At 39.2% G+C, this 26,488-nt stretch overlaps 1 protein-coding gene across 3 annotated transcripts in view; it reads right to left on the reverse strand.

The window, feature by feature from the left end:
• Positions 1-4,253: 4,253 nt before the first annotated feature.
• Positions 4,254-26,488, reverse strand: part of ksr2 (kinase suppressor of ras 2) — a 156,790-nt gene continuing 134,555 nt past the window's right edge. For all 3 annotated transcript variants that reach the window (XM_057833048.1, XM_057833049.1, XM_057833047.1), the window contains 7 exons: positions 24,988-25,036; positions 19,026-19,387; positions 16,188-16,284; positions 13,791-13,924; positions 12,045-12,179; positions 11,427-11,556; positions 4,254-8,220 (listed from right to left, as the gene is read on the reverse strand). In XM_057833048.1, coding sequence (XP_057689031.1) covers positions 8,074-8,220; positions 11,427-11,556; positions 12,045-12,179; positions 13,791-13,924; positions 16,188-16,284; positions 19,026-19,387; positions 24,988-25,036 — 1,054 coding nt within the window. In that variant the 3' untranslated portion in view covers positions 4,254-8,073. The remainder of the gene's footprint in view (positions 8,221-11,426; positions 11,557-12,044; positions 12,180-13,790; positions 13,925-16,187; positions 16,285-19,025; positions 19,388-24,987; positions 25,037-26,488) is intronic.

Below are 26,488 nucleotides of genomic sequence, written 5' to 3' on the forward strand. Positions count from 1 at the left end.
TTATAATCAACATTTTGGACCCAAAAAGACAAAAAAAATCCCAAAATCTTCATTCAAAATTTGTCATGTTGATGTCCCATTGACAACCAAACATGCTCGACCAACCGTTTTAAAGCTTGATAATATTTATTCTACTTGTTAGCATAAATATTCAATAGAAAAAGATAAGACTGAATAGTTTTATGTTTGACAATTCAACACAAACAGCAGGTATGGTCATAGGCGTTTTTGGCCTTTATACATACTATGGTCAAAACAGGTTATATACAGTGCAAAATAGTGAGAAATTTAAATATATATATACATCATCTAACACAAAAAGGTTCTTTTTGTGAGGTTAGGTATTGTACATATCACCTTATCAAAAGTATATACATGCAATCAAGCTTCTCAAACACACATCTACATACAAATTGAAAAGATTGATAATAAAGAAAAAAAAAGTCAAATATAACCTTGAAAAAAAGTATTTTAAAAAATAATGACAAGTCGTTCAGTTAATTTTTGGGGGGGACGACTCAGTAAAGGTTTTTCTTTATGGGTGACTCAATAAAGTTTCCTCTTGAACAGGACACGGAGCTACGTCACACACGTCGCACAGCCCACTCCTCCGCCGTTTATGCGCCGTCAATTCTACTCACCGAGACACCGACTCATCCGAGGGAAAAAAATGACAAAAACGTCTCATCTTCTTCCTTGAGTTAATGAAATAACGCATTAGCTTGCGCTAAATTTAGTTATAAACTCCGCACGTTTCAAAGTCGCTCACTCAATCCAACCGGCCAGTGTTCGCTTTGCATGCCTCCCTTTCCTTAGGTGGCGCCTCGCTCGGCAATTTATTAAAAATGTTCACATTAGATTAGTCCTTCTTGACCTCACAACGGCTCTTGTGATATGTGGTCTTTCGTGCCGCTTTTGGTTTTGAAAAAGGACAAGAAATGATGGAAATATGGAGATAAACACATGGTCCATGCAGCGTTTTAATGCTGATTTATGAGCGCAATAACACTCAAATGACATTATCTCCCATTTTACTTGGTCGATTGACTTCAAATAAAAACTGGTGTGGACATCAACTTCCGCACTTTCAAATGAGAGCAACCAGCGGCACGTGGGTGACGGAATTACAGCGTGACGAGGCTTCAAAGGTGATATGCGTAAACACGTCGCCGCCGACATGTTCAGTATTAAAGGGTTAAATAAACTTTGTTGCCAGAACTCCGCAGCTGAGTCCGCCTCGTTATCTCCGCCTGACAATTCATTCATACTTCCCTCTTACTAAGGTTTTTTTTTTTTACAACAGAAAAGGTAACAGTGGCAGTCAGATACCATTTTAATTTTTCCAGGTTATTCATTGTCATACAGAAGCAGCATGGCAAAACGCCACGCTAAAAAAAAAATCAAAATATCAAAAGAACATACCTCTTCGTCGTCTGTAGGACCATGGCCCCCAACAAAATGTTTACTGCAAGTTGATCCATTTTTCATATTTTTTCCTCCAAGTTTTTGGTTTGGGGAAAGGCATGAAGAAGACATCCTTCATATGTCGTAATGTCTAGAGTCGTTTCTACAAGTTCCATAGCATTTTCGCCTCTAAAGCGGATAATTAGACTGAAACAGCACTCGGTTCGGGTTAGCATGTCGGCTAGCTGTCACGCCTCCTGTTTTGTTTACACTCTTTCCTCCGTCTCCGAAGCCGGGGCAGGGAAATGGCAAAAGTCGGACTAACTCCGGTGGCATAAAATACCCTTCGGGAGGTTTATGAAGTTGGCAGTTTTGACCATGATGTAGTAATTTAGCCCTGTTGTACTGAATAAATGCATTTTTAAAATTTCATATTCCATTCAGCACAAGACTGTGATTTGTCATGACCATACCATTTATCTAGCAATTGGGAGAAAATACTTAGATAAAAAGAATATCCTGTAAAAATACTGGAGTAGAGAGATTGAAGCAATGATGACATTTGGCTGCTCTGTGTCCTATTTTCCTCGTTCTGAATCTTCCTTCTCAATGGGTTAAATTGTAAATCAGATGAAACCATGACCCTGCCGACGTCATCCTCCTGTTGGGGACGCTAGAGCACTATAATGGTAGGCGTGTCGAAATTAAAAGACTCATTTCTCATCATCTGCGCTTTGCCAAATTGTTTTATATAGTCGAATCCTCTCAAAATATGATTCTAATTCACATAATAATGCTATTTAAGACTTTATCCTGTCGTACGCACTATAAGGGTTAAATGCTGGTAATACACTATGTTAAAATGAATGACAATGAATGAAAACCTGAAATCTTTCAGGTTTGGAAATTAAACGGCGTATTCATGGATTTTTTTTTAATTTATTTTTTTCTGTCAGGTGCGCTTTTTGTTCTGAAATCATTATTTCCTTCGGAGCAGATTACAAACCCAAAAAGTGGAAGACACGAAATAAGAGAAAAAGAGCTTTTTATTGTCATCCACAAGCGTTGACAAAGGATGAGTGCAAATCAGCCGGTGAGAAGGAGAAGAAGAAAGTGAAAGCAAAGAACAAGAAGAAGGCATCCTCGACATTCCCAATTTAAAAAAAAAAAAAAAAAGTGTAGTCTTGATAGCGTAGCCTCTACAAGCTATCAGCTACACCATAAAAACACATCTGGGTGGGGAGATTTTTTTTTTCTGAAATACAAAAACAACATCTCTTCTACAATCAAAGTAAAGAGTCGAGAAGAAAAGAACGCACGCTGATGATAGTCATTCTCTTGGTAATCACACAGTAATGAAACTGCAAACCTGTTCTGTACACTTGGCACTAAAATTAGCTCCTTGATTATTGCGCCCCTTGTTTGTTTGGATTTTATTGTTGTTATTGACAAGGTTGGATAATTACATAGAACAGCAATCGTCGGCGGACGCCGCTGCGCGTAGAACGGCCAAACCAAAGTCAAAAGAATTCCACTCGGACAACTCTGCATATTCATATAACGTGGATATACTGAATTTGGAGTTGTTGATTAGCTTTGTGTCAGGGTCATGCACTCCAAAGGTGTCAACGGTACAAATGATGATACGACTCGGTGTGAAAATCAAGAGCTTACTACAAAACCAGCACTTTCTCCAAAGTCGCTATTTACAGTAGACGTATGGGGTACGCCAACAGGGAAAATAATTGGTGCTCCTTTATGATTCTCATGAGGAAAAAAAAGGAAGGGGTAAGAAGCAAATATACAGGCAAGCATGCCCAAAATTATTGATGCTCTGTTTTATTTTACACACAAAAGAATCTTAAAAAAAAAAAGAACATGAATAAGCAATGACTTGACCAAATCAACTCAATAAAAAGAGGAAACGTAAGCGTGCAATTGTAGCAACAACAAATTCACCATAGTTGACAATCCCTGTGTGATTAAATAGTGGTTTCGACAAGTAAAAGAGGAAGTTTCAGCATTAATGAGAAAGGGGGGAAAAATGCTTATACCGTATTGGCCCGAATATAAGACGGTGTTTTTTGCATTGAAATAACACTGAAAAAGAGGGGGTCGTCTTATATTCGCTGTCTAGACGTTATACCCATTCACGACGCTAGATGGCGCCAGATATCATTGAAGCAATGTTCTGTCATGACAGATCTCGGCTACTTTCCCCATTCAAGACGCCAGATGGCACCAGATATCATTGAAGCGATGTTCTGTCATGACAGATCTCAGCTACTCTTTTTAGTTTAACCAGTTTGTATTATTTTATTGCAATTTTTTTTCCTTATTCAGATTTGTTACAGTTACACTTCACTTTGATGGTTAATGCAGTTATTGCAATTTTGTTGTTTTATCACAATACATTGGTTTACTTACATTTCAAAAACCAGAAGCCATTCATTTACGAATGTGACTGCACTTTAGTTTACATATTTAAACGTTCAGATATTAAGATTTGAATGAAGCAAAATGACATGCTTTTTCTCTCAAATATATTGTTATAATCTTTTGTTTCGGATGTACTGTAATTATTTTCTGTATAAAAATTCATTTGGTGTTCAAAAAGTCTTTTTTCAAACTTGAGTCTTTAAAAAGAGGGGGCCGTCTTATATTCGGGCCAATACGGTATATCTTTTCATGGGACCACCATAGATGGGACTCTTACACAAGTTGTCAGTGAACAGCTTATATAGCAGCGCAAATTTATTGTTCCCTCAAAATAACTCAAAATAGTATTATTATTAGTACTATTATTAGTACTAATATTATTATCAAGTATTAATAAACATTGTTTAAAAAAAAAAAAAAAAAAAATCACCGAAACACATCACATACCTAAACTGTCGTTAAAAAAAAAAAAAAAATTACATCCTGTCGGTACTCACATTGAATAGCGACAAACTTATTTGGCCCAAAATAAACTAGTCTGGCCTACATGAGATCTAATTGGCATATATGTGGCCCGCGAACCAAAATGAGTTTGACACCCTTCCCATAGCGAATATATGCAACAATCAATGTGGCGTGCCAAGTTAGGCGAAACTAGTTCAAAACCCATGTTCCGAGGTGTTGACTTAATTAAAATTCGGAATTTTCTATCTGAAAATTATGATGAATTAAAAAAAAAAAACGCATTCATCGTATCAGTTGTGTGGCAATGACATTTCAAAGTCGGCGTAGGGAGTTGTTGACATTCACTTTAGGTACGGCACAAAAAAAAAAAAAACTAGAGAGAAGCAAAAAAGCGGCCATTTAAAGCTTTTCAATGATCGAGTGGAGAAAATGGATGCCGGGCACGCACTGAACTGTACAACAGTTACATTCATCCCAATCCCCCCAACCCAAACAACATTGTAAAAAACCTTCCCATTCATGATGCCAATTTGAGATTTGAAGTCAAACACAACTCAAATACGAAAGTTTGCTTCAGTAACTTCAGTATTCGTAATTCATCAAGTTAACTTGGGGAAAAAAAAGAAAAACAAAAGAGTTGCGCTTTAAAGATCAAGTTTTGTGGCAAAATTTAAATTAGAGTAAGCAGAACTTGAAAAGAAGTCTGAATTTGAAATTTTAAGTTGTGCTAATTTCAATGTTAAATTGTCCGAATAACATGGTCAGATAGAATGTTTAGCTTACTTGTCTACACATTGCACTACATTTACATGGACAACATTCCCTTTATACATTGTTGTGTTCGGCAACCCTTCTAATTTTAGTCGACGAAATCTCAGACAAATTTGTCTCGTTTTAGTCGACGATTCGATTTATTTTTTTGATTGAAGTGATTGTTTTTAAAATGTGGCCCAAACTCAAAACATCAATCAAAAAAAGTTGTTTCAATAAAAAAATAAAAAATAAAAAAAATCAAAGAAAAATAGTTTTCAGATGCTTTTGTTTTAGTCTCAAATATGTTTTTGCATTCAAACACATTGTTTTGGACTTGTTTTTGATAGAAAATACATATTTTGATTAAAGCAAGTTTTTGGGTTTTTTTTTTTTTTTTTTGGATTGAATAATAAAAACACAAATCTACGTCTATATGGATCAGGTTAAAATATTCTAAATGTGGGGTGTACATGAAGCATTTTCAGGCTTTTAATCCCAATGAACGTATCCATGTAAACATAGCCAACGAGGAGATCCAGGTTCATATGCTGCTTGGATTAATTAAATATGGCGGAAAACACTCAGCTCCGCTCTGAGACCCCCAATTTGGCCAACTTTCAAAATTGTCCGATATGCATCCTTGTAAAGCTTAAAATCTCAGTTTTCTGGGGGAAGAAAAATTTTGAACAGGAGGGCTTTTTTTTTTTTTTAAATGAAAATAATCATTGAAAAAATACAATTTTGAATGAAAATCAGTTTTTGTATGTTATAGAAATAACTGTGCCAAAACATTTTTTTCTGCATTTCAGTAGTTTAAAAGAAGTAGAAGTAGTTAAAAAAAAAAAAAAAAAAAGAAGAAGATAAAATTTCTGGCTCCGTGGCGACCTTCATGTCGGGGAGTTCCGGCAAGAAGTCCTAGCCACTTTAGGTAGAGGTAGATATCTGTGACTTTTTTACAGACACCATTTTTTTCATTGTGACGTAATTTGTTTAAAAGTTTAGAATATGCGAGTGAATAATTTTTTTAAGTTGTTGTTTTTTTTTTAAACAAAATATTAGACATCAATTAATGTTTCTAAACCAAAAATGACATACATTTTGAATAATAAATATCATTAATTACCTTCTTTTTATGGCTGGGTTGAAACAAAAACAGTTGCGTAACGTCTGTAAACGGGGGTTTCCAGGGTAAGACGGACAAATGGAATACAGTTCGGGGGCTTAATGAGCGATGAATCTGCTATTGCAGCATATAGAGCTATTGTTCTATCAAACACAACAGTTGTTTTGGCTTAAAATTAGGCCTGAACGATATATCGTTTAAACATCGCCATCGCGATGTGCACATGTGCAATAGTCCCATCGCAAGGACGTGCGATAGTTTTATTTTTTTTAATCCACAAATGTATGTTGCTCCATGCTTTCTCTGTCCTGAGCTGATCGCTTTAGTGACACTCACACAACCTCCCTCTCCCCCTCCCTTCCTCTCCTAGGTCTCTGTTCCTCTGCGCACTTGCTTATTAAAGTTAACGATGGTTGTGTTTAATCTTGCCACAGAGGCGAACTTCAATCACACCGCATCTTTCAGTCGTCGTTTAACTTGTTAAGCACGTGTTGCATGAAGGAAGCGTGCGCTGGAATGAATGTGTGTGCGTGGAAACGTTGGGGACAGCCGGTGTTCTGACGAATGGGTATGCTTGGTACACCTGTTGTGTTGTGTCCTGGAAATAAACACTAGAAGTGATTCTGCAGCCAAGGTAGATAAACAGAAGCATTAAATAAAGCAAAGCATTTTTCTACTACAGTACATTATTCTTGTTTAAAAATGATTCGATGATCTGCACGTGGTACATGATTGGAAAGCTTAAAATCTCAACTTTCTGGGGGAAGAAACATTTTTAACAGGAGGACATTTAAAAAAAAAAAAAAATGTTTTTTAAACAGCAAAACCCTAGCTGGAGGTGAGAGCATGCGAGAGCAGAATTACAGACACCATGACTTTAACAAGATATTATCGCGTACTTATCTTGTTTCGATCCAAAAACTCCATGTCGCATGTATCACTGAGCGTCAAGACACAGCTGTGACTGGCCGCAGCTGGATTATTTCATTTTATTTTATGGGTGAAACATGGTACTATAACAGGGGTCGCAATGCAGAAATCGCAGACATCAAGGAGTGGTCGAGATTTTCTTTTTCATATATTTACCCTTTTAAACGTTTTTTTTCCCCCCAACTTTTCTTTTTTTTTCGGATAAGGTATTTATCATCTAACATAGCAGGGAAAATGCGACAGTAACAAAAAAATACAATTTAGCGAAAGTTATGAGGTAGATATCCGTGACTTTTTTACAGACGCCATATTTTTCATTGTGACGTAATTTGTTTAAAAATTTAAAATATGCAAGTGAATCATTTTTTAAAGTTGGCCATATACATTTTTTAAAGCATATTTTAGGGGGAACATTTTGAAAAAACATGTCTAATATATGTATAATATGTATCTTTTTCCAATGCAAAAAAAAAATATATATATATATATATATTATTTAAAAAAAAATATATATATATATATATTTTTTTTTTTAATATCGCAATATAATATCGCAATATATTGCAACCCCCCAAAAAATCGCAGCAATAGTTTTTTCCAATATCGTTCAGGCCTACTTAAAATACAGCAGTTTCTTTTAAAGAGGAGTGGGAGAGAGCAGAAACTGCTTTTTCAGTCTTGTCTGTGTTTTCCGCCATATACTGTATACAGGTATGTAGTGAAACTACATCAATTCAGTTTGCTTAAACATTGCTTACTTAACATGATAAGTTCAGCTTACTTAAAGTTTGGAGTTTACTTGACTTTGCAAAGGTTCCATCAAAACTTCAAGCGAAATAGGCTGATGTCAAATTTCAAGTTCTACTCACTTTTTTTTTAAACAGTGTAACTGCTCAAGGACAGGAATGGGTTGTTTTGTTGTGTCGTTGTTGGCCAGCGAGGGGAGGGCGGCATTTAACTCATTTGACGTACTCGGCCGACTTCCAGAAGTGTCCCGGATGCGAAAGGCGGCGGTTGCGCTTGGGCAGTTTTTCAAGAAGCTCCACTAGCTTGGAGAAGCTCGGCCGCTCATCCTGCTCAAACGCCCAACACAGCAGTAAAATGTCCTGCAAGGGGGACGGACATAAACGTCAATACGGCACACGTGTAAGTGGTGGAATTGAAATGGATGAGTGTATTAAGTTATTATGGACCAGAGATGGGGAGACATTACCTTGAATTTTTGGACTGATTCAAAGTGTTCAGATAACTACAGGTAGTCCCCGGGTTATGAACGAGTTCCGTTCCTACGATGGCGGTGTAACACCAATTTCCGCGCAAGTCGGAATTAACCCTTGAAGTACCCCTAATTCCCCCCTAAATGTCAAAATAACTATCCAAAAACATATATTATACATCATTGTACAGCCCTCGCCAAGACATTGGAGCTAAATCCTAGCTAGACAGTTAGCTAAGCTGAAATCTTTCTCCTCTTGCCCTCTCTTACTCTGCTGAGCGACTTCTTCGTGTGCGCAAATACGTTCTTCTTTGTGCGTACATGTGCTCTTACTCACGTGCGGTATGAATCTGAGCTTTTGGCCAGACTGCCAAAATCACGCCAGCCGAACCGCCGGACCCGCGCTGGCACAGCTCCAACGACCCGGGCCGGCGAGACCCCGACAACCCGGCCAAAAGGCCAAACTCCGCGCATTCATCATAGTCTTAAACCCTTGTACCGACTCCATTTTGAAAGCTGGAAAAAGGCTTTGAAGCACAAGTTGATAATTTATTCACGTCGACAGCGATCAAACGGCAAGGCAAATCAGAAACAGACTCAGGCCAGGAGGCAGACTCGTTCCAATGTAACCATATCACAAGTCGACAAAAGGTTCCCGAGAAAAATCACAACGATTAGTTAAACATTCAATGCTTTTGAAGGCTCTCGCGGAGCGGGCTGTGGGCCGGAATAAGGGTGTGTTTGGACGTTGCCATTTGTTCTGGACTGTCCTGAAGAACTGATTGCGGGATTTTTGGTGTTTGCATCACATAACAAAAGTCTATATTATTTAAAAAAAAAATACATTATAGAGACAAAATCGCGGACAAGACTGGCGTGATAAAGTCGAAATCATGTAAGTCGGTTAAGTCATAACCTGAGGACTAACTGTTGTAGGGCTGCAGCTATCGATTGTTTTAGTAGTCAACTTATCGGTGAACTTGTCAGTTGGAATAATCGAGTAATCTGATAAGGAACATGAGAAATTAAAATACCTGAACTGAGCCTCAAACGGTATAAGAAAAACAAATAAATAAGGATCTATGTACAACAATAGAACAATGGCTAACTTACATAGCAAAAGTCCGCTAGCTTAAAACGCTAAGACATTTTTTTTTTTTTTTTTTTTTACAGCGCTCTGAACAAATGGTTCAAACACATATTCCCACACACACACACACAAAAAAAAAACAGCTAAATATACCAATAAACTAAATTATGGATACCTTAAAAAACATTAGCTCAAACAAAAGCTTGGCTTATGTTGGTTTTAACATGGAGCAGCTGGATTCAGTTATGTGAAATGAGGCAGACTAGACGGCAGTGTATCCACCAAAATCAATTAAACTAAATGCAAAAACTTTCAAAATAAACCATTACAACACCACTTTAATTAAACGAATACGCGAAGCAGCAAAATTTAGATTTTTTTTTTCTAATCGAATACTCGAGTGAATCGATTAATTGTCGCAGTACTAAACTGTAGTCTTCTGTTTTCGTCATGCATGTGGTGTCAATAATAGATATTTTCATTTTTTTGGGGGGGGGGGCATCGTTTGCAAATGCTGTAAACCAGTGAGTTTTCATGTCAACATTATAATCAAATATGCATTTCGCCAAAGGGTGGAACAGTCATATTAATAAAATAAAAAATAAGACACTGTGTTGTACAACAAGGTACTGTTTATGCCACTGGAAAAAAATAAGAATTGGAGACAAAATGGCGAACGAGACTCTGCGTTGTAAAGTCGAAATCACGTAAGTCGGGGCGTCATAACCCTGGGATTAACTGTAGTACAATTATTTTTAACATATATAATTATTATGATTTTTCTCATATAGTTATTTGTTACTGTGTGTTGTTTCAGCATTTTACAAAAAAAGAAGGGAATACAGTGGTATGAAAAAGTATCTGAAGCTTTCAAATTTCTCGCATTTGTGCATAAAATCACCATCAAATGTGATCTGATCTTTGTCAAAATCACACAGATGAAAAAAGTCTCTGCTTTAACTCAAACCACCCAAACATTTATAGGTTTTTCATATTTTATTGAGGATAGTATGCAAACAATGACAGAAGGGGGGGAAATAAGTACGTAAGTGAACATCGCATTTAATATTTTGTGCCCCCCCCCCCCTCACTTTGGCAGCAATAACTTCAACCAGACACTTCCTGCAGCTGCAAATCAGTCTGGCACATCGATCAGGACTAATCTTGGCCCATTCTTCTCTACAAAACTGCTGTAGTTCAATCAGATTCCTGCGATGTCTGGCATGAATCGCTGTCTTGAGGTCATGCTACAGCATCTCAATGGGGTTTAAGTCTGGACTTTGACTTGGCCACTCCAGAACATGTATTTTGTTCTTCTGAAACCATTCTGAAGTTGATTGACTTCATCATTCATTGATCATTGTCTTGTTGTAGCATCCATCCTCTTTTTAGCTTCAACTGTCTGACAGACGACTTCGGGTTTTCAGTGCAACAGTGCCAAACTCTCTTCATTTGTAGACAACTTATCTGTCGATTGATGAACGTCCAGACTTTTAGAGATGGTTTTGTATCCTTTCCCAGCTTTATACTGTAAAAATCAACTATACTTGATCGCAGGTCTTCAGACAGCTGTTTTGCCAGAGCCATGATGCACATCAGACAATTCTTACCAGGTGTGTTTTTTATAGTGGCCAGGGTAGGTTTAAACCACTCATCAGTGATTGGGCACACCTGACTTAAAATGTTTGGTAGAAATTTGTTTCAATTGCTCTTTAGGCAGAGGGTTCATGTACTTATTTTTTCCCCTGCTGTCATCGTTTGCATGCTATCCTCATTAAAATATGAAAACCAATAAATGTTTGGGTTGTTTTCATTAAAACAGACACTGTTTCTTCTTCTGTATGATTTTGACAAAGATCAGATCACATTTAATGGTGATTTTATGCAGAAATGTGACAAATTCCAAAAGGTTCACATACTTTTTCAAACCACTGTAAGTTCCCATGGTCCATCCATTCATGTAACATATTAGTGACTTGGTCATGAGACAAAGACCAGGGCCTCACCAGGATCTCCTTGCCCATGCCGGCATGCGCGAAGCTGGGTTTGACGCCGCTGCCCACCTGCCACATGATGACCTCCGCGGGCTGACTCTTGTAAGGCCACTCGCGAGCGTGCAACTCAAACCAGATGGTGCTGCGCGGACACAGAGCGAGATCATGGGATGAAACGGACACAGACAGGAAGAAGTGGTGAGCGAGGCTGACGGACGCTCAGGTCGCGACGTAATGATGCTTTTTTTATACGCAACAGCATCACGGGAAAAGGGTTAAGTGTAAAAGGGGCTTCAAAAAAGGATAATGGAGCCACCAAGAGATGACCTTTCAACCCCCTTACTGAGCCCACTGTCCCACTTTTGCATATTTATGAGTGCTGGGTATTTTTAGACCACTCAAGTGTGACCTCCTGCAGCCACAATAGGCAGGGCATAGCGGTCAAAAAGACCTTTTGCATAACTAACTATTTTTAGGGGCCTTTTGCTGTCAATACTTGAGTCCGACATTTTTTTTTTAAGTAAAACTTGCTTCAATGTATGAAAATAATTATCAGAATTAGATTTAATTTATTTTATGTGGCAACATTACATTAAAGCTGCATAGCGACCATGCGGCTACGCGGCCTACCCAAATGCAAAGACGTCGGACTGCTTGGAGAACGGCAGCTTGTCCTCCTCGGTCTCCGGAGAGAGCTGCTGGATGATTTCTGGAGCAAGGTGACACAACCAGCCGCTCGGGATCCTCAACTTGTCTTCTCTCCGACTACGTGGACACATTTTTTATTTATTAAAAAAAAAAAAAAAAAAACTTTACACTGCTGGCCAAAGGTAATGGCACCCCTACAATTCTGTCAGATGATGCTCAATATCTCCCGGAAAATGATTACAATTGGTAGTAATGTCTTTAATGGTTTTGCTTGCGATGACAAAACACAAAAGAGAATGGAAAAAAAGTTAAATCATTATCATTTTACACAAACTCCGAAAATGGGACGGACAAAAGTATTGGCACCCTTTGAAAAATCATGTGACGCTTCTGTAATTTGTGTCATTAACAGCGCCTGTTACATACCTGTGGCACATAACAGGTGGTGGCAAGAACCAAATCACACTCGCAGCCAGTTAAAATGGATTAAAGTTGACTCAACCTCGGTCCTGTGTCCTTGTGTGTACCACATTGAGCGTGGAGAAAAGAAAGAAGACCAAAGAACTGTCTGAGGACTTGAGAAGCAAAATTGTGAGGAAGCATTGGTAATCTCAAGGCTACAAGTCCATCTCCAAAGACCTGAATGTTCCTGTGTCTACCATGCGCAGTGTCATCAATAAGTGTAAACCCATGGCACTGGGGCTAACCTCCCTAGATGTGGACGGAAAAGAAAAATAGACGAGAGAAAGATTGAGCGGATGGTGAATAAAGAACCTCAACTAACATCCAAACAAGTTCAAGCTGTCCCGCAGTCCGAGGGTACAACAGTGTCAACATCTCGACTCAATGGTAGGATACCCAGGAAGACCCCACTTCTGACCCAGAGACATAAAGCCAGGCTGGAGTTTGCCAAAACTTACCTGAGAAAGCCAAACACGTTTTGGAAGAATGTTCTCTGGTCAGATGAGGCAAAAGTAGAGCTTTTTGGGAAAAGGCATCAACAGGGAGTTGATAGGAAAAAAACAAGGCCTTCAAAGAAACAAACACGGTCCCCACAGTCAAACATGGCGGAGGTTCCCTGAGTTTTGGGTGTTGCCTTGTTGCCTCTGGCACTGGACTGCTTGACCGTGTGCATGGCATTATGAAGTCTGAAGACTACCTGGACTCCAGAAGACTATCTGGGTCTCCCTCAGCGGTCATGGGTTTTCCTGCAAGACAATGACCCAAAAGACACTTCAAAAAGCACTAGAAAATGGTTTGAGAGAAAGCACTGGAGACTGGCCAGCAATGAGTCCGGACCTGAATCCCGTAGAACACCTGTGGAAAGATCTGAAAATGGCACCCTTCAAATCTCAGAGACCTGGTGCAGTAGGCCAAAGAAGAATGGTCTAAAATTCCAGCAGAGCATTGTAAGAAACTCACTGATTGATACCAGAAGCGGTTGTTTGCAGTAATTGTGTCTGAAGGTTGTGCTAGCAAGTATTAGGCTGAGGATGCCAATACTTTTGTCTGGCCCCTTTTTGGAGTTTTGTGTAAAATGATAGTGATTTTTATTTCATTGCAAGCAAAATAAACGAATATATTACTACCAAAGAATTTGTAATTGCAATCATTTTCTGGGAGAAATTGAGCATTATCCGACTGAATTGCAGGGGTGCCAATACTTTTGGCCAGCAGTGTATATTGTATAGCTTGCACAGGAAAAAACTAAAGTTATAAATGAACTACCAGCCAGCCTGCAGGACCCCCGAGATGGTGAATAGTCCAAAATCAGTGATGACGACTTTTCCGTTGTCGTAAAAGACATTCCTGGACTTCATATCCTTGTGGAGGATGCCTTTTGCATGGAGGTAGCCCATGCCCTGCGCAACACATAAATGCACACAATAGGGTTGAGATCAGGGGTTTTGCTGGAAATCTACTCCAATGTATATTTGCTTTAACATCCACTAGGCTTCGGGTGAGAAAATTGTCGTTTCAGCCATGGTGGGTCAAATGACCCGTACCACACACCAGTAGGGGGAGTCTATTCAGCTTAATCTCTACCTCTTTCCCTCCCAATTCCTTCGTATTCCCCCTCCCTCTGACTGTCAATCCCTGAATTGCAGACAGGCTTTATAAATTCAAGAACTAGTTTGGCTGGTTTGTCAACAGCATAATAAGAATGCTGCCATTTAGAATGTAATTGATTGCTTCAATCACTTTGTGTAAGAGGTTTGTCATAGATAGCTATATATAGTTCTAGAGACGAAAAATACATTAGTTCATCATTCATTCATTCATTTTTAAAACTGCTCATCCTTGTCAGGCTCGTGGAGCTATCGGTATCGAACAAAAACTGCTAGTGGGAAACATTCATGACAGCGTTTACTAGCCCCCCATGCAAACATGTACTATAAGTCGGTTGGCCCTCCTCCTTTAAGCCACGGCCGTCTGTAACTTTCCTGTACCCGAAGTATTCCCACACCAGCGACTTTGTTTTCTTCGATTGGGGAAACAGTTCAGGTGTTTCATGTCCTCCAGCCAACATGCAGCACAACTGGCTCTCTGACACTCAACAACTTGAGGGGCAGGGGGGGGCTTGCATTTTTAGGACATAAAAAGTAGGTAATACCGTAGGGACCATATGACGGAAAAATTTAGCGGTTGTGAAACCTTGACGTTTTCATAACACGGTATACCTTAAAATTGGTGACCGGCACATGCCTAGACTGAAGCAATGTGAGCTTTTTAAAAGGAGACTTCTTATTTATCCTCAATGATTCTGACAGCCACACCGACACACCCCACCACCCACAGAAAACATTGTACATGTGAATGGCAGTAGGCGGGTATTTTTGTGGCTAGCCAGAGCCTTTTATCAGATTCAAAGGTGACGACTCTGCTGGCAACAATTGGCCTCCTTTGTCAAGACTTTGATGGCTTTGACTGAATGATGGGCCATCATTCCCTGTGGGAAGCTGGAGAGAAGAGTAGGGCGTGGTAGGAAAGGAGACATTTAATGGGCGTAACTGGAACAGCAGCTTTAGTTGAACAGACGGAGATTTTTGGGAGAGACAGTAAGCACCAAAAGTGGTATTTTTTGCCATTTGGAAAAATGGATTTTGCCATGTGGCATTTTTTTTCCGTGTGGCAAAATTGATTTTGACGTGTGACTTTTTTTTTTGCCATGTGGCAAAATGGGTTTTGTTATGTGGCATTTTTTTTCTGCCATGAGGCAAAATGGATTTTGCCAAGTCGCTTTTTTTTCCATGCGGCAAAATGGATTTTGCCATGTGGCTTTTTTTTTTTTAATGTATCTATTTTTTTTTGCTATGCGGCAAAATGGATTTCGCCATGTGGCTTTTTTTTTTTTTTTTTTTTTGCCATGCGGCAAAATGGATTTTGCCATGTGGCTTTTTTTCTTTTTTTTTTGCCATGTGGCAAACTGGATTTTGCCATGTGGCATTTTTTGTCATTTGGCAAACTGGATATTGCCATGTAGCATTTTTTAACCATGTGTCATTTTTTTTTTGCCATGTGGCATTTCTTGCCATGTGGCATTATTTGCCATGTGGCAAAATGGATTTTGCCATTTGGCCTTTTTATTTTTGGTATGAGGCAAAATGGATTTTGCCATGTGTCATTTTTTTGTATGCGGCATTGTTTTTTGGGGATATGGCATTTTTGCAAGCCATGCACCTCCATGCCATTGACGGCGATGCACGTCCAAATTTTCCATTCATTTTAAATGGCAGAAAAACATGTGTGGCCTGATTTTTGACGATACACTTACCATTACAGCGCATTGACATTCAACTGGCACCCAAGTAAGGCCATGCCATATAGGGCTATTAACTTCCAAATTTTCCAATGTGTGGTTGTAATTTTTGACCATACACTTTATATTACAGCGCATTGACATTCAACTGTCACCCAAGTCAGGCCATGCCATTGACGGCTATGCACGTCCATGCCAAGGACACATGTCTATTACATTTGTTTCCGACAGTCAAGTGAAGTGGGTATGGGACCATGTTGGACAATCCCTTGGCTCACTTGACCCAGCTCCAAGGTCTTAATAGTGTTAAATCTATAGCATTTGGGAAATACTAGGGTCATACTATCGCCGTTGTGTTACATTACCTTGACCATCTCTTGTGCGATTTGTCGTGTCTTGTTGACATCCAGGACGACCTTGACGTCTCGCACCACTGAGTAAAGTGTTCTGCCTTTGCACAGGCTGGAGAGAGGGGAAATGTGAAATGATAAACTAAATAAAATAATTAAATAAAACAAAGAATATGCAAGTCAATATTCAAATAAAAGCAAACGGAGGAGAAAAAAATGGATAACATTCTTTCATCAGCCAAAAATGTCAACAAAACCCACCATAGCACATCATCAGCCAAACTCCAAAGGGAATTTGGACAAAGTGTTTGACTGCTTGAGCAACTTGTCACCACGAGTATTAATAGAAAGGCTGCCCTTGGCATGCACCTGAAGAACTTGCAACCCCCCCGCTTCCTGTCCCCCGACCCCGGCTGTGCCACACAGGTGAGCAAAGAAAATAAAAAAAGACCCCAAGCAAGCAATTCATGCATACTAATCATCAACAAAAGCCTGCAAGATACACAAACACGATCTTACGGCATTATGTAACGACTTGCCATGTACTGTACGTATGCAACTATTGTACATGTAAACGCAACATAATGTTTAAGGCATTTTTGTTTTCGTCAACGATGACGAAAATATTTCCTCGACGAACTAATTTTGTCGTGACAAGAACGAGCTAAAAACATGTCTTCGGAAACTAAAACGTAACGAAACGAACACCAGTTTTCGTCTGACGATATGAAACCAAGATGAAAATGTGACACGTGCTAGGTCTGAATGCACACATTTTTCCGGTGTCTTTCCGACTCGAGAAAGGCATTCATTTGACGGTCTGAACAACGGGACAAGTTGCATAGAAGTGGACCATTTCAAATCCGATCTACAGTGGTAGGAAAAAGTATCTTAACCTTTCGGAATTTCTTACATTTCTGCATGAGATCACCATCAAATGTGATCTGATTTTGTCAAAATCCCACAGATAAAAAAAAGTGGTGTCTGCTTCAACTCCAACCACCCAAACATTTATAGGTTCTCATATTTAATGAGGAAATTATGCAAACAATGAAAGAAGGGGGGAAATAAATAAGTGAACCAGCACATTTAATATTTTGTGCCCCCCCCCCCTCCCCTTTGGCAGCAATAACTTCAACCAGATGCTTTCTCTAGCTGCAGATCAGTCTGGTGTATCGATCAGGACTAGTCTTGGCCCATTCTTTCCTACAAAACAGTTGAGTCAAATTCCTGGGATGTTTGGCATGAATCGCTGTCTTTAGGTCATGCCATAGCATCTCAATGGGGTTCAAGTCTAAATTTAGACTTGGCCACTCCAGAACATGTAGTTTGTTCTTCTGAAACCATTCTGAAGTTGATTTACTTCATCATTCATTGATCATTGTCTTGTTGCAGTACCCGTCCTTTTTTTTTTTTTTTAGCTTCAACTGTCTGACAGACGGCCTCAGGTTTTCCTGCAAAACATTTTGAATTCATTCTTCCATTAATAATTGCAAGTTGTCCAGGCCTAGGGGCAGCAAAACAGCCCCAAATCCTGATGCTCTCTCCACCATTCTTCACGGTGGGGAGCTGTTCCATTTTTCCTCCAGGCAGGACGTTGTGTGTTACTCCCAAACAATTCAATTTTGGTTTCATCAGTCCACCAAATATTTTGCCAAAACTTCCTTGGAGTGTCCAAGTGCCTTTTTGCGAACATTAAACGAGCAACAATGTTTTTTTTAGACAACTTCTTCCGTGGAGTCGTCCCATGAACACCATTCTTGGCCATAGTTTTAAATATGGTTGATGTGTGCACAGAGATAATGGACTGTGCCAGTGATTTCTGCAAGTCTTTAGCAGACACTCTAGGGTTCTTTTTTACCTCTCTGAGTATTCTGCGCTGAACTCATCTTTGGTGGACGGCCACTCCTTGGGAGAGAAGCAACAGTGCCAAACTCTCTCAATTTATAGACAACTTCTCTGACTGTCAATTGATGAACATCCAGACTTTTAGAGATGGCTTTGTATCCTTTTCAAGGTTTATACAAATTAACAATCCTTGGTCGCAGGTCTTCAGACAGCTCTTTTGACCGAGCCATGATGCACATCAGACGATGCTTCTCATCACGACATTTCTTACCAGGTGGGTGTTTTATCATGGGCAGGGCAGCTTTAAAGCACTCATCAGTGATTGGGCACACACCTGACTTAAATTGTTTGGTAAAAATTGGTTTCAACTGCTCTTTAAGTCTCCTTAGGCAGAGGGTTCACTTACTAACCCCCCCCCCCCCCCCTTCTGTCATTGTTTGCATGCTATCCTTATTAAAATATGAAAACCTATAAATGTTAAGGTGGTTTTAGTTAAAGCAGACACTGTTCTTACATCTGTGTGTTTTGAAAAAGATCAGATTACATTTGATGGTGATTTTATGCAGAAATGTGAGAAATTCTAAAAGATTCAGATACTTTTTCATACCACTCATTTCATTCCGTATGTGGTTAAAATCTGATCTGAGCCACATTTTTCCAGAATGTGGCTGCGGTCTGAATTCTCAAGTCTCCCAAATTGGAATCCATGCTGCAAGCACATCAGCAAAGTGCGAGAGAGGCAGGTAGGATGGCAGCGTTGGAGCTGTCCAGGCAGGAGATTGGCTTGACACAGCCATACGAAAAAAATTAAATTGAGCAATAAAAAGGCTTCTTCATGTTTATTGGGTACTTAAAGTGTTAATTCCGACTCGGGGAGAAATTTGGCTTGCGTCGCCAGCGTAGGAACGGAACTCGTTCGTAACCCGGGGACTACCGGTACAGGAGTGCATCTGATACATAAGAAATAAGGGTATTGATTATCACTTCAAATGTTTTATCAGGTACCTGGTAATAATGGCCAGGTGTGGCGGACTCATACAGGCGCCCATGAAGAGGACCACGTTCTCGTGGCGCGTGTTGCGGTAGGCCATCACCTCACGCTTGAAGGCCTTGAGCTGATCCTCGTTGTCCCGTTCGATGTCGATGAGGCGGATGGCCACCTCGCCGTGCCAGCGGCCGTGAAAAACTTTGCCGAAGCGGCCTTTGCCGATCATCTCTCCGATCTCCAACTGCTCAAAGGGGATGTCCCACTCCTGCAGGAAGATGCTGGTCTGGCTGGCCTTGCGCGGGAAGTTGCGGGCGGACAGCAGCGACAAGTTCATCTCCTCGAACTCATCGCCGGACTCCTCGTCGTGACCCTGCTCGTTCTGAAACATCACAACTCCGGTCAGGCAAACGGCTCCTGGTTAGTGCTTAACCCAGGGGTATCCATGTCTCCCTCCTCCAACACACCTCACTCAAATAATCCGGATCGTTATCAGGCTCCTGCTGATGAGCTGATCATTTGATTCAGGCGTGTTAAAGGAGGGGGACATGGAAAACAAGATGGATAGGGGTTCTCCAGTTGGATACCCCTGGATTAACCAAAAGTGATGTGAAATTTGGTGGGTAAATCACAAATAAAACCCACAAAACAGCCAGGGTCCCAAATGTAATGAAAGTCTACCACTCTGTTTTTCAGTAGCCATTTTTACGAAAATTGGTGTGGGTTTCAGTTCAGCGTCTGAAAACCCTTTTACTTTGTAGACATACTCAAAAGTATCAGAAAACATGTCCCTAAAATTACAACCCCTGTTCCAATGAAGATGGGTTGTTGTGTTAAACATAAATGAAACAGAATACAACGATTCGCCAATCATGTTCAACCCATATTTCATTGAATACGCTACTAAGTGGAAATTCGGGTTATGTCGCCTGCGTAAGAACAGAACTCGTTCGTAATTTTACCTTTTGATTTGCTTTTCACATTGGAAAATGAAATTGGACTCGATTTATTTCACACCGTTTCAACTGTATTGGCCCGAATATAAGACGGTGTTTTTGCATTGAAATAAGACTGAAAAAGAGGGGGTCGTCTTATATTCACGGTCTAGACATTATCCCCATTCATGACGCTAGATGGCGCCAGATATCATTGAAGCGATGTTCTGTCATGACAAATCTCAGCTACTCTCAAGTTTAACCAGTTTGCAATATTTTATTGCAATGTTTTTCCTTATTCAGATTTGTTTCAAGACTACAGTTACAGTTAGACATCACTTTGATGGTTAATGCCGTTATTGCAATTTAGTTGTTTTATCACAATAGATTGGTTTATTTACATTTCAAAAACCAGAAGCCATTCATTTACGAATGTGATTGCACTTTAGTTTACATATTTAAATGTTCAGATATTAAGATTTGAATGAGGCAAAATAACATGCTTTTTCTCTCCAATTGTTAGGTTTTGTGTTGGTTTTCTCCTTGTGTGACTTGTCCCTGTGATTACCCATTGCTCTCACCTCTGTGTGTTTTCCCAGTGTATCCTGCAATCTGTGTTACCCAGCTGTTCCTCGTCTCGTTACCCCTTGTCTGCGTATATAATGACCCAGTTTCTTGTCACTCCTTGTTGCGTCATTGTCTATGTCTATGTCAATGTCCGTGTCTACGTCAACGTTCAAGTCAAGCCCCGTCCAAGTCCTCGTGTACCCGTCCCTTCGCTTAAGTAAGTTTTGTTTGAACATTGCCTTTTGAGCCCTAGCCCTTTTGTTTGTACTTTGTGATTTTGTTAGTTATCATTAAAAGTTTTTTTTTTAGTTCATCGCCATCTGCCTCCTGCCTTGCATTTTTGTTTCCTGCGTTTGGGTCCACACACACACGCCTGCCCAGCATTTCCTGACACCAATATATTGTTTTAATCATTAGTTTCGGATGTACTGTAATTACGTTCTGTATAAAAATTCATTTGGTGTTCAAAAAGTCTTTTTTTAAACTTGAGTCTTGAAAAAGAGGGTGTCTTATAATCAGGGCCGTCTTATATTGGGGACAATACGGTATTTTTGTTTTCATGACGATATTCTCATTCTATCACATCCTTGCCTCATATACTATTTTCATGGCATAAAATGTGACGCAAATGTTGTTGTTGTTTTTTTTTTTTTTTTTTAATTGTCAACACAGTGCACACCACTCATAGGTCTGTTGTACTTCCTCATACCAAGTAAGGGTCAACCTTCCACTGAGCAAACCAGGTTCTCCTTCCATCAGATAGAGGATTAGCAGTTGAAATAATTGGAATAAAGCCTGTAAATTGGAGACTAACCAGTCCAAAACCTGGTCTAAAACGCCACTTTGCCTTGATTTAGTCAGCGTACAAAATAGGGCTCTGCGTTTCTTAACCTTCACCGAACCCCTGGGGTTCGATCAAACCCCAGTTAAGAACCACTCCCTAAGCCCTTCAACTGTTTTTTTTTTTTTAAAGGATCCACAGAGATGATAAAAATGACCTTAAAATCCCTCTTTCCTGTGTTCTTTGCATACCCGTCAACCCAAGGCCATTGTTAATCTTACAAATAGTGACATATGCCCTTACAAATTGGTGACAAAGCTCACGTTTTATATTGCGCGCAATATGAAACAAAAATAAAATTCAATTTTTAAAATAATATGAATTTATTGGTAATATTGTCACATATAACCTGGTGCAATCAAAGAACAATCAATATTTTCAGCCACATCATGATTACTAAAATTTAACAGTGACTTTTGTTATAATTGTATGTAGCTCTTTTGGCAATTTCTTTCATGTCTTGATGGCTGGACTTCAGCTCGCAATTCAGTTTGAATTGAAGGTAGTTCGTCAGTGTGTCCAATTAAATTAAAAAGGTCAATTGATAAAATGAACTTACCAATGCAATCTTTGAGTCAGGGAACATTTCTTTTGCTAATTCTGCAAAGTGATCAGCAATAGTTGCGGGCAAATTGTGTTCGGCATCAAATTGGCAGAATAAAATTTCTGCTTTCGTCAGTTTTCATTTTGCAGACTTCATCTTTATGACCAGTGTTGTTAATCTTACTTTAAAAAAGTAATTAATTACAGTTACAAATGACTTCTCCGAAAAAGTTATTGAGTTAGTTACCTGAATGTAAGAGTAATTAGTTACTTGGCAAAGTCTAAAACTAAGACTAGAAACTTACCTTTTTAAAATAGCTAACCCTGGCTAATTTTATCTATCTTATTTTATCTGATTTCTATCTAATTTTATCTATGTTTCTATTTTTGCTTTTGCTCTTTTATTCTTAGTCGTTTTATTTTTTTTGTTTTACATGGTAATGTGCACTTTGAGATTTGTTTTTCAAATGTAAAGTGCGTAATAAATGTATTATTATTATAAAGTAACTGGTGTCATGTTTTTTTTCCATTCAAAAAGAAAGAAAAAAAAAAAGCATGGTAACCTTTGCTATGTTTGGAAGTAAAAGTTAAAGTTGTTAAAATTGCTCCCGTTTTTGCATTAGTTCCCTTCTGTCTACTTTCAACATGTGAAAGTTTTATCATTTCATCATTTAAAGATAGATTCAAGTCAAGATTTTGCCGATTTAGGAGTATTTTAGATAAAAAGTGACTTGAGGTCACGAGGAAGTGTCTGCGAGGAAGGTTCACGACAACAGAGCCATTCTAAGAAGTCTCCTGCTTTAAGATGGCGGCTGTTTACTAACGCCACCTATTTCGCATCTAGTTCTGTATGCATGTGATATCTAGGGTAGCATCAAGTGGGCGTAGATTGTAGGCTGTCGGCTACAGTTAGGAAAAATTGGAGCCACCTAGCCTAGCATCGCCTTTGCAACCGCGTCACAACACTCTTCCCTCCTTTCCACTCCCGCTCTTCTCTCTCCGTGTCTCTGACTTTTTTCGCGTCATTCAACCAACGTAGTAACGCACAGTAATTCGGTGCATTGTCTCTGTCAGGGAAGTTCAACTTTGAACTCCAAGACAAGTGTCAACTCGATAGCTCAAATGAGAAATGAATCAACACAGCCAAGGACTGCCTGCTTCCAAGACTTTATAGAACACAAGATATATATCAGGGGTACGATGGGTGATCCAGCCAGGAGCTGTGAACACTCAGGAGTACAAAGAGAATACACAAGTCAAGGGTCTACATATACTTGTTACTATGAAACGAAACCTACAAAAACCAAAGTGAAGCTTAAGTATCAACTCTGTTGGTTCTCCACAGAAAAACATCTTGAGTTACGACCTCGGGAACATAGCTGTGGCTGGCACGAGAGGGAGTAAAATCAGATAAGGCTGTCCACAGAAACTCTTTGTATTATGTTCAAAGAAATACATGTGCAGCGCAAGAACATAGATGAATACAGTCTAACAAATGAATATAGTATCACAGCAGTTATGTGTTTTATGAGCATGAATAAAATATTCTTTCCCAGTCTCGTTGCCGAAACGGTGACAAAATCTGAACAGAGAAAAAAAAACGTAATGCACGAAAAACATACTGATTTTGAATGTACGGCGTACACATTTAAAAATCAGTGCTCACTTGTACAAATTGTGCTGAAACCGTATAACAGGTATGTCTTTTTAGCATGGCTTCTTGGACCAAATACTTATTCGTCTTGTGTGTGTGAGTCACTTCAAAATGTGTTAGTTTTGGCCGTTTTGAAGGGATTCAAAGGTGATTTTGTTATCTCTGTGGATCCTTTGAAAAAATTAACTGTTGAAGGACTAAGGGAGTGGTTCTTAACTGGGGTTTGATCGAGCCCTATTTTTTACGCTGACTAAATCTAGGCAAAGTGGTGTTTTAGACCAGGTTTTGGACTGGTTTGCCCTCAATTTACAGCCTTTATTCCGTTCATTTCTACTGCTAGCCCAACAACTAATGGAGGGGAAATCGGTTTGCTAAGTGGAAGGTTGACTCGCAATCGGAATGAGGAAGTATAACAGACCTACAGGCAGCATGAACTGCGTGGATAATTTTTTTTTTTAAAACCATTAGCGTCAAAATAGTATGGGATGCAAGCATGTGACAATAAAATGAGAGGATTGACATGAAAACAAAAGGAACGTTGTGTAATTAATTGAGTTTAACTTAATTTACCAACATGAAAATCAACAGCAAAAGGCAAAACAAAAGGAACGTTGTGTAATTAATTGAGTTTAACTTAATTTACCAACATGAAAATCAACAGCAAAAGGCAAAATTATTTGTATTAAATTAGAAATCTAGCAGACATTTGAACAGGAATTCACATAGATCAGGGTTCACTAAATCCGGACCTCAGTGCCACTTGTCCTGTCTTGTTTTCCACGTCTCTCTCCCATAACACACATGAATCAAATGATTATGTCATAAGCAACCTCTCCAGAAGCCTGATAATGATCCTGATTATTTTGATTCAGGTGTGTTGGAGTGTGTGAGGTCCGGATTTAGTGAACCCTGACATAGATGTTAGCTTGCTAGGTTTTGAATTCCCCCCAAAATAGCTTTATTATGAAATTTCAAAGGGCTCGGTGAATGCACCCGCGAGGGGTTCGGTACGTTTAGCAAGGTTAAGAACCAATGGGCTCAGGGACTAAGTTAAAAATGCTGTCACTGCACACACATTTTTGCATTTTCTCTTGCTTTGGTTTGAAATATGACTGCAGTTTAGGCCTTGATGAATAAAAAAATAAGAGTTATGAAAACTGAAAACAGCCAGAGGGGGCCTGGGGAACTGACTGATTCATTCCCATTTGATTTGAAACATAATGTATCGCAAGAGTGAAAATGATCTCTTCCAAGACGCCTGCTGGAATATTATTCAAGTCAATTTTCATGGCCGTTTCCCGAAATATATTATTCTTCTTCTCTTTCCCAACACTTCTTGCTTGTGACGCGCGACTTACCTGGGGGCCCGAATGATTCTCACTTTTTCCAGCCATCACACAAAAACAATATAGAAATAGACATTAAAGGGAATATTGACTCACGTCAGAAGTTGGCTCCACTTCAATTTGAAGCAAAGGGTTTCCTTCGTTGCTGTAAGCACAAACAACATCAGTCAAAAAGCATTGCTGACAAACTCTGAGACTTCTGATTACTTCATTTCCTCACAGAAATGCAGTTGAGAATGTTGTATAATCACCTCTTTTATTTTAATATCTGGTGTTTCACTTTGCAACCTGAATTTTCCTACATGTCTAGCATGAGTAAGACAAGCAAAAAAAAAGTTTCCAAGGACCACACCTGAAAACGCATGGGCACTCAGACATTTTAGTTTAAATTGACATGGACGGGCTCATTTGACGCTTCTGAATATTCATTTCATCATCAACGATGATAACAAAAATATGTTCTCTGCAATCTTTTTTTTTTTCACGACGATGGTGGGATAATAACGAGCTAAAATCATGTCTCGAGAGACTAAAACATAATGAGATCAATGCCAGTTTTCGTCTGAGGTGATAAGAACGACATGAAAATGCACCTGACTTTGCGTACCTTCAGAATTTGAAAATGACATGACGCCCCCCCCCAACACACACACACGCGCACATACTCACCAGTGTCCTCTCCAGGCTTGCTTTATTAAACACGTGGTAACATAGGGTTTTCTTAACTTGGCAGGAGCGAATGATCGCTGTTGCTTTGGCCTTTAAAGGTCTGTGCTGAGTGATCATCACACACTAAATGTAATTCGTAGCGTTAGCATACCATTTACGTTTAGTGTGGAAAGGGTCATCTTAACCCTATACACTCTGAGCATTTTTTGTGAAATTAGGTGTTGATTTTTCTATCAGTATGTAGAAACTAAAAAAAAAAAATTGTTGAAACACTGCAATTGAAACTGCAATTTGTGGAGAAATTACTATGGGGCTTTACTGTGGTAGATACAGATCTCAGCCCCCATCCCAGGTTGATTTGGGGACATTTCAGGGAAAATATCAAGTCACTTCCTGTCGATTTGGGGACATTTCCTATTTATATCAGGACGTTCAATGGCATCCAAGTACATTGGCATCAATACAATCGCCATACAAAGCCACAAACGGCATTAACCAAAGTACCGTATTGGCCCGAATGTAAGACGGTGTTTTTTGCATTGACATAAGATTGAAACAGAGGGGGTCGTTTTATATTCGCGGTCTAGACATTATACCCACTCACGACGCTAGATGACGCCAGATATCATTGAAGCGATGTTCTGTTACGACAGATCTCAGCTACTAGTTTAATCCTTTTGCATTATTTTATTGCAATGTTTTTCAAGACTACAGTTACAGTTAAACTTCACTTTGATGGTTAATGCAGTTATTGCAATTTTGTTTTATCACAATAGATTGGGTTATTTGCATTTCAAAAACCAGAAGCCATTCAATTACGAATGTGATTGCACTTTAGTTTACATATTTAAATGTTCAGATATTAAGATTTGAATGAGGCAAAATAACATGCTTTTTCTCTCAAATATATTGTTATAATCATTTGTTT

The sequence above is a fragment of the Corythoichthys intestinalis genome, chromosome 3 (assembly GCF_030265065.1).
Source record: "Corythoichthys intestinalis isolate RoL2023-P3 chromosome 3, ASM3026506v1, whole genome shotgun sequence".
NCBI classification, from domain to species: domain Eukaryota; kingdom Metazoa; phylum Chordata; class Actinopteri; order Syngnathiformes; family Syngnathidae; genus Corythoichthys; species Corythoichthys intestinalis.